Genomic DNA, 9,220 nt, shown 5'->3' with positions numbered 1-9,220 from the left:
CTTTGAATTTGTGGGCCTTACTGGTCCCAATAGAGATTACCATTTTTTTCCCTAGTCTCCAAAATGCCACCACTTCTGCCAACACAAATATTCTCACAAACTCCCATTCTGAAGAACCCTCCTGATATCTTAAACATCTCTATGTTCCTACTCCTAATCTACTATGTTAAGAAGAGAGGAAAAGGTCAGCTGGACATGATGGAATCATAACTATTTATGTAATCATAACTATTTATGAAGGCTGAGGCAAGAAAATCACAAGCTCAAGGCCAGCCTGGGCAACTTAGTGAGACCTTGTTTCAAAATAAAATTTGAAAAAGAAAAAGAAAAAAGAGTGGGAAGTGGATAGTTTGGCTCAAACCTCCCTACTTGAGAGGTAGAAATCAGAGTGGCATCAGCACAAGCAAAATAAAAGTTCAAGAGATTCCATCTTGACTAATGGCTGGGTGTGGTGGATGCACCTGTCTTTCTTGCAATATTATGAAGCAAAATAAGAGGATCACAGTCCAGGCTAGCCTGGGCAAAAAGCAAGACATCATTTTGAAAAATAAAAAGAGGGGGGTGGGGATATGGCCTAGTGGCAAGAGCACTTGCCTCATATACATGAAAGCCCTGGGTTCGATTCCCCAGTACCACATATACAGAAAATGGCCAGAAGTGGCGCTGTGACTCAAGTGGCAGAGTGCTAGCTTTGAGCAAAAAGAAGCCAGGGACAGTGCTCAGGCCCTGAGTCCAAGGCCCAGGACTGGAAAAAAAAAACCAAAAAACAAAAAGGGGTCAGTGAATGACTTGAGTGGTTATAACACATGCCTAGCAAACATGAGACTCAGAGGTTGGACCCTATACTGAAAAAAGAAAAAAGAAAAGAAAGAGAAAAAAGGAAGTGGTAGGTCACTTGCCCAGCATGCACAATTTCCCACACACACAAGAAAAAGGTCAGGCAAAAATGAAACAGATAATCCGGGAGCTGGTGATCCACACCTACAATCCTAGCTACTCCAGGAGACTGAGATCTGAGGATCATGGTTTGAAGCCAGCCCAGGAGGAAAAGTCTGAGACTCATCACCAATTAACCACCAGAAAACTGAAAGTAGAGCGCTAGCCTTAAGCAAAAGAGCTAGGGGGACAGCATCCAGGCCCTGAGTTCAAGCCACCAACCAACAAAAAAAGGGAAGAAAAAGAAACTGGTGTTATTCAATAACTAAGATGCTCCTCAGTAACAGAAAGAAAAACAAGGGGCTGATAAAATGGCCTAGTGGTAAAGTGCTTGCCTCCTATACATGAAGCCCTGGGTTTGATTCCTCAGCACCACATATACAGAAAAAAGCCAGAAGTGGCGCTGCGGCTCAAGAGATAGAGTGCTAGCCTTGGGCAAAAAGAAGCCAGGAACAGTGCTCAGGCCCTGAGTCCAAGGCCCAGGACTGGTAACAAAAACAAAACAAATAAATGAACAGAAAGAAAAACAAGTCCCACTCAATCGTTGAGTAGTATGCTTACCTAAATACTCTTAAGATATTGAATCTTCCCATAATCCCCTTTTAAGAAAGACTGTGTGTCCCACTACTCAAAGACAATCATGTGACTTTAAAATCAACTCTCAAAAATTACTGTTCCACAAAGCAATCAAAACTGAGTTACTTGGGGCTGGGGATATAGCCTAGTGGCAAGAGTGCCTGCCTCGGATACACGAGGCCCTAGGTTCGATTCCCCAGCACCACATATACAGAAAACGGCCAGAAGCGGCGCTGTGGCTCAAGTGGCAGAGTGCTAGCCTTGAGCGGGAAGAAGCCAGGGACAGTGCTCAGGCCCTGAGTCCAAGGCCCAGGACTGGCCAAAAAAAAAAACAAAAAAAAAAACTGAGTTACTGGGCTGGGGATATGGCCTAGTGTAAAGTGCTCATCTCGTATACATGGGTTGGATTCCTCAGCACCACATAAACAGAAAAAGCCAGAAGTGGTGCTATGGCTCAAGTGGCAGAGTGTTAGCCTTGAGCAAAAAGGAAGCCAGGGACAGTGCTCAGGCCCTGAGTCCAAGGCCCAGGACTGGCCAAAAAAAAAAAACAAAAAAAAAAACTGAGTTACTGGGCTGGGGATATGGCCTAGTGTAAAGTGCTCATCTCGTATACATGGGTTGGATTCCTCAGCACCACATAAACAGAAAAAGCCAGAAGTGGTGCTATGGCTCAAGTGGCAGAGTGTTAGCCTTGAGCAAAAAGGAAGCCAGGGACAGTGCTCAAACCCTGATTGCAAGCTCCAGGACTGGCAAGAAATAAAAAGTAAATAAATAAAATGGAGTTACTCACCAACACTGATAGTCATTTCCTTAGTAAAGAAAGTCAAGGACTTGATACTCTTTAACCCCAGTCAAGCAGGACCCAATCACAGAATTCAGATTTCCAATAAGCATTCCCTACCACTTTCCGTCTCTGTTACTCTTAAAACTCTTCCTCATCCATACCACTATACTGCTGCTGGGGATTAAACCCAGGGTTAGGTCATCCCTCAAAACTTTTTTTTTTGCCAGTTGTGGGGCTTGAACTCAGGGCCTGAGTATTGTCCCTGGCTTCTTTTTGCTCAAGGCTAGCACTCTACCACTTGAGCCACAGTGCTACTTCTCACAGTGCTACTTCTGGCTTTCATATATATGTGTGTGTGTGTATGTGTGTGTGTGTGATGCTGAGGAATGGAACCTAGGGCTTCAAGATTGTGAGGCAGGGCTGGGGATATAGCCTAGTGGCAAGAGTGCCTGCCTCGGATACACGAGGCCCTAGGTTCGATTCCCCAGCACCACATATACAGAAAACGGCCAGAAAGCGGCGCTGTGGCTCAAGTGGCAGAGTGCTAGCCTTGAGCGGGAAGAAGCCAGGGACAGTGCTCAGGCCCTGAGTCCAAGGCCCAGGACTGGCCAAAAAAAAAAGATTGTGAGGCAAGCACTTTACCACTAGGCCATATTCACAAGCCCTCAAAACCTATTAGAACAACTTTTTTCCTGGTTAGTTTCCTGCTTTTCTCTAGGACCTCCTATGTCTCCAGTGAGAGACTGAGAACAGATTCTTGCAATACTGGGGGTTTGAACTTAGGGCCTTGCACTCTGCCACTTGAGCCACCCCTCCAACCCAAGCATAGCTTTCTTCCTAGCTCAGTTCATTAGTCCAAAGGGCAGTTCTACCTGCCTGAGCAGAATCCTATCAAACTACAATTCGGCAACCAGGTATATTCTAACAGTGTAAGTATCTGAGACAAGACAGAAAACATCCCGAGAAGGCAATGTAAAACACTCCAATTAAACAGTCATACTTATGCTTGAAGATACAGACAAGGAGTAGAGATACTTCAGTCTGAGTTACTAATCTCAGTTACTTCTTACCGTGTAGTATTTTTATTTATACATATCCTGTCTCATCTGGAAAAGAATTTAAGGTCAGTTACCACTCAATACAATATAAAAAGTCCACCAGGTGTATAAAGTAAAATAACTTTGAAAAAATCAAAGAATGTGCATTTCTTCAATATAAAAACTCAATTACTTTTTTTTGGGGGGGGGTTCTTTAAGTAAAAGCAAAGTCTGAAGTATAGGCCAGCATTTATTTTAGAAGACAACTTAAAATCATTTTAGAGGGGCTGGGGATATGGCCTAGTGGCAAGAGTGCTTGTCTCATATACGTGAGGGCCTGGGTTCAATTCCCCAGCACCACATATACAGAAAATGGCCAGACTGGGAATATGGCCTAGTGGCAAGAGTGCTTGCCTCCTACACATGAAGCTCTTGGTTCGATTCCCCAGCACCACATATATGGAAAACGGCCAGAAGGGGCGCTGTGGCTCAGGTGGCAGAGTGCTAGCCTTGAGCGGGAAGAAGCCAGGGAGGGTGCTCAGGCCCTGAGTCCAAGGCCCAGGACTGGCCAAAAAAAAATATATATATATGGCCAGAAGTGGCACTGTGGCTCAAGTGGCAGAGTGCTAGCCTTGAGCGGGAAGAAGCCAGGGAGGGTGCTCAGGCCCTGAGTCCAAGCCCCAGGACTGGCCAAAGGGGAAAAAAAAAATCATTTTAGAGTCATTGCTTTCCATTCTGGGTTTTCTTGTTGAGTTACCATACTTAAAAATTAAACTGGATAAAATAATGAAGGGATAATACTGATCAAGATTCATTATACTCATAAACTGACATGTTAAATGGAAACTCCTTTTTTTTTTTTTTTTTTTTGGCCAGTCGTGGGCCTTGGACTCAGGGCCTGAGCACTGTCCCTGGCTTCTTCCCGCTCAAGGCTAGCACTCTGCCACTTGAGCCACAGTGCCGCTACTGGCCGTTTTCTGTATATGTGGTGCTGGGGAATCGAACCTAGGGCCTCGTGTATCCGAGGCAGGCACTCTTGCCACTAGGCTATATCCCCAGCCCTGGAAACTCCTTTGTACAACTACTTAAGATAATAATTTTACAAATAAAAATATAGATTAAACTGCTCCAATTTAAATTATACATTTATATCTGGTGTATTTAGATGACACCTTATGGCCAAGGACTTTTGAACACACTGAGTCCATTCTCCATGAAGAGCTTATTCTGTTCATCCTCACCTATGAATCAAGACCTACTCTCTACCGTCGTTTTTGCTTTTCCAGCACTAGCTGAGCCCTAGTGTTGACCAGGCTTGAAGGAGAGGGGATAGGTTATAGATGGATGTGAGACTGCTTTGTTCTACAGGCCACATCACCAGAATATGGTCAATGAAATCTTCCTTGGGAACAATATTATTTCTCCAAATGCTAAGGATTACCAATTAAAAATATAACTCCATAGTCACCCTATTCCCATTACTGTGTTCTAATTACAGTTATTCAGGAAGGACCCACATGCCTTCTTAACAAATAAACAGATAAAATGAGTAGAATTTTTTGCTATTTGGGTTTCTGTTGAGTAAGAAAAATTGCCAATATAGCTGGAAGGGTGGTAATTGGAACTGTAGAACATTATTTCTGCTTCATGAATATCAGAAACTTGCTGCCATATCAATGCTAAAAACATGTGATGAAAAGACAAAGAAGTTTGTAGCCTGGATAAACTCAGATAACTTATTTTATAGTAATGAATTATGTTTTCCATGGATGACCTACTTAGAAGCATGGAGTCTCAGTCAGGAGGTATGTTGTGTTGAACTGGATCAGAGACTGTCCTTGGGGATAATTGTGGCCTTGCTTTTTGTAGACTGCTTCAGTATTTCTCAGGCCAAATGAATAGAAAATAGACTAGAGAACATTAGATGTCTAAATAATTTTTAATCTTTCATATTAATGCTCATATTTATACTCAATGTATCAAATTTGTATTCTATTCTACATATTTGATTATAAATGTGTTATAAATTATAGATTTTATTATAAAATATATCTTATGTGATATTTGTATATAATCACAAATATAAAAATCTGTATAATAAAGGAAAACTTAGGATTTTATTCATCTATAGGAATATTTTTTCTTGGAACAGTTAAAAAATATGTAGGTTTGTTTATCTATCTATCTATCTATCTATTTATTTATTTGCACTGGTCCTGGGGCTTGAACTCAGGGCCTTAATGCTGTCCATGAGCTCTTTGGCTTAAGCTAGAGCCCTAGCTCTTTGATTCTCTGCTCTACTTCCAGTTTTCTGGTGGTTAATTGCAGATAACTGTTTTTGTTTTTTGGCCAGTCCTGGGGCTTGGATTCAGGGCGTGACCACTGTCTCTGGCTTCTTTTTGCTCAAGGCTAGCACCACTTCTGGCTTTTTCTATATATGTGGTGCTGAGGAATCGAACCCAGGGCTTCATGTATATGAGGCGAGCACTCGGCCATATTCCCAGCCCCTGGCAATAACTCTTATCTCCTGTAATCCTAGCTTCTTAGGAGGCTGAGATCTGAGGATCACAGTTTAAAGTCAGCCTGGGCGGGGAAGTCCAAGAGATTTTTATCTTCAACTAAACACACACACCAGAAGTGGAGCTGTGGCTCAGGTGGTAGAGTTCTAGCCTTGAACACAAAAGCTCAAAGACAGTGCCCAGTCCCAGAGTTCAAGCACCAGGACTCAAAAAAATAAAAATAAAAATCTCATTAACTTTCTTATCCAGGCTTGGAACCACAATCCTGATTTCAGCCTTTTGAGTAGATTTCAGCCTCTCAAGACTCTTACAGGAATGAGCCACCAGCATCAGATTTTTGGGTTTTGTTGTTGTTTAAGGATAGGTCTAGCTTTCTACTCAGACTGCAATCTGCCACCTTTAGGCTTCTCACAATTGCTAGGATCACTGGCCTATGCCACCAGATGCAGCTTCCATCCTTGGAGATGGAGTTTCATGGGCTTTTCTTGCCAAGGCTGGCATGAAACTGCAATCATGACAATAGCAGGCTCCAACATAGCTTGGGATGACAGGCACATGCCACACTGCTTCCAGGTATGGATTAAAAGGAGGCCTCATGAACTTTTTGGCCCAGGCTAGCCTTGACCATAATCTTCCTTCTCTCAGCCTCCTAAGTAGCCAGGATTATAGGGATAAGCCATTGATGTCTGGCTCAGTTCTATTTTTTTTTTTTTTTTTTTTTTTTTTTGGCCAGTCCTGGGCCTTGGACTCAGGGCCTGAGCACTGTCCCTGGCTTCTTCCCGCTCAAGGCTAGCACTCTGCCACTTGAGCCACAGCGCCGCTTCTGGCCGTTTTCTGTATATGTGGTGCTGGGGAATCGAACCTAGGGCCTCGTGTATCCGAGGCAGGCACTCTTGCCACTAGGCTATATCCCCAGCCCCAGTTCTATTTTCTTAATGACTTCAACAGAAAAATAAAACAACTTCATGACAGGTGCCAATGGCTCATAATTCTAGCCAGTCAGGAGGATGAGAACTGATAACTGTGGTTCAAAGCCAGTCCAGGCAGACAAATCTGAAAGACGTTTATCTCCAATTAATCAGCAAAAAGCCAGAAATGAAGATATGACACAAATAGCAGAGCATCAGACATGAATGAAAAAGCTAAGAGTGCAAACCCTGAATTCAATCCCTAGTAATGGAGCGCACATGCACACCACACACATACACACACCCCAAAAACAAAAAAAGCTTCATAAAATGTAAAACTAGGGGGCTGGGGATATAGCCTAGCGGCAAGAGTGCCTGCCTCGGATACACGAGGCCCCAGCACCACATATACGGAAAACGGCCAGAAGCGGCGCTGTGGCTCAAGTGGCAGAGTGCTAGCCTTGAGCGGGAAGAAGCCAGGGACAGTGCTCAGGCCCTGAGTCCAAGGCCCAGGACTGGCAAAAAAAAAAAAAAAGTAAAACTAGTGGGGCTGGGAATATGGCCTAGTGGCAAGAGTGCTTGCCTTCTATACATGAAGCCCTGTGTTTGATTCCTCAGCACCACAGATATAGGAAAGAAGAGGCGCTATGGCTCAAGTGGCAGAGTGCTAGCCTTGAGCAAAAAGAAGCCAGGGACAGTGCTCAGGCCCTGAGTCCAAGCGCCAGGACTGGCAAAAAAGAAAAAAATTTTTTGAAAACTAGTATGCATTTACATGGTTGGATACAAGGATAATAAAACTTATGGTAATTCTACTGTAACAAACACATTTGCTAAGCAACTAAAAACAAATCTAGTTCCCAGCCAGGCAAATTCTTTTTGGCATTACTAGGCTTTGAACTTAGGCCTTCAAACTTGGTAGGCAGGTGCTCTACCACTACTCTGCCAGCACTCTGGTGTTACTTTCAAGATAGAATCTCAGGTTTATGCCTGGCCTAGCCTGGACCATGATCTTCCTACTTGTGCTTTCCTGCACAGCTGAAATGACAGGCTCATGTCACCACACACAACTGTTGGTTGAGATGGACTCTAGAGGACTTTTTTGGTTGGTGGCCATGGGGCTTAAACTCAGGGCCTAGGCACTGTCTCTGAACATTTTTACTCAAGGCTAGTGCTCTACTACTTTGAGCCACAGCGCCACTTCATTTTCTGGTGGTTAACTGGAGATAAGAGAGTCTTACAGACTTTCCTGTCCAGATTGGCTTTGAATTGTGATTCTCAGTTCTCAGCCTCCTGAGTAGCTAGGACTACAGGCGTGAGCCACCAACACCTGGCTCTAGAGGACTTTTTTGAGCAGCCTAGTCTTGAACCAAAATCCTCCAGACCTCTGCCTTCCAAGTAGCTATGATTACAGGCTTCAACTAGAGCACCTTGCCTCCAACCAATAAATCTGATCATGAAAAATCATGATCTGAAGAACAAGGTTTTCAAGGACATTTTAAATGTTTTAAGAATAGAAACTGACTTTTGATCTGGTATGAATGATATTTGTTATGTTAATAATCAAGCTAAGATATGAATAATATCTGAAGTACTTTGTCTTTCTCTGAAAACAAAATCTTACAGACAGCTTAACTTTCTGATCTAAGCACTAAATAAACATTACACAATTGGTTATCATTAAAGCCTGGATGGATCAGAAGTAGGCCAAGAAAAGATTCATTTCGTCTTAACAGTTTCATGTAAGGGTTTTGCAACACAATGTTGAAATCATTCAGCACTACTTCAGAACTTCAGTAAGTGAAGTTGCTACAGGGACTGGCACTGACAACAGGAAAATGTAATGAAATGAAAGAAAATGAGTGAATGCACTTTAAAATGGTAATACCAGAGAGAATACTTTTTGCTTGCTCTTCCCTGCCCCACAATCAACCATCTTAAAACAAGCGAAAACTAGATTCATTCAAAGTAGCAACTCAAAATCACTTTCTTTTTTTTTTTTTTTTTTTGCCAGTCCTGGGCCTTGGACTCAGGGCTTGAGCACTGTCCCTGGCTTCTCTTTGCTCAAGGCTAGCACTCTGCCACAGCACCACTTCTGGCCATTTTCTATATATGTGGTGCTGAGGAATCGAACCCAGGTCTTCATGTATACGAGGCAAGCACTCTTGCCACTAGGCCATATTCCCAGCCCAATACCACAGCATTCTAATATTAGCAATGGAGATACTAAATCCATAGATCAGTATCAAAATAGTCTTGGTCACACTTATGTTTACCTAGCATTAAAGTACTTCAGTGAATCTGACATCTAACAAATATTTACATTCAGTCCCAAAAACTAAAGCCTCAAACATTTCCCCTACAAATACCAACCTTTAAAATAATTGAACTGGGCTGGGAATGTGGCTTAGCAATATAGTGCTTTCCTAGCTTGCATGAAGCCCTGAGTTTGATTCCTCAGTA

General features: G+C 42.9%; 1 protein-coding gene across 8 annotated transcripts in view; it reads right to left on the bottom strand.

Annotated features, from left to right (window-relative positions):
• Positions 1–9,220, bottom strand: part of Rhot1 (ras homolog family member T1) — a 79,566-nt gene that overhangs the window by 67,069 nt on the left and 3,277 nt on the right. Inside the window, exon 1 of one of the 8 annotated variants that reach the window (XM_048366463.1) lies at positions 5,112–5,326. The exons of the other annotated variants lie outside the window; for them this stretch is intronic. Coding sequence (XP_048222420.1) covers positions 5,112–5,121 — 10 coding nt within the window. The 5' untranslated portion in view covers positions 5,122–5,326. Of the gene's footprint in view, positions 1–5,111; positions 5,327–9,220 lie in introns of those variants that run through there. 8 annotated transcript variants of the gene reach the window in all.

The sequence above is a fragment of the Perognathus longimembris genome, chromosome 17 (genome assembly GCF_023159225.1).
Source record: "Perognathus longimembris pacificus isolate PPM17 chromosome 17, ASM2315922v1, whole genome shotgun sequence".
Classification (NCBI taxonomy): domain Eukaryota; kingdom Metazoa; phylum Chordata; class Mammalia; order Rodentia; family Heteromyidae; genus Perognathus; species Perognathus longimembris.
The sequence above is the reverse complement of the archived record's forward strand: the minus strand, read 5'-3'. Positions and strand labels throughout refer to the sequence as shown.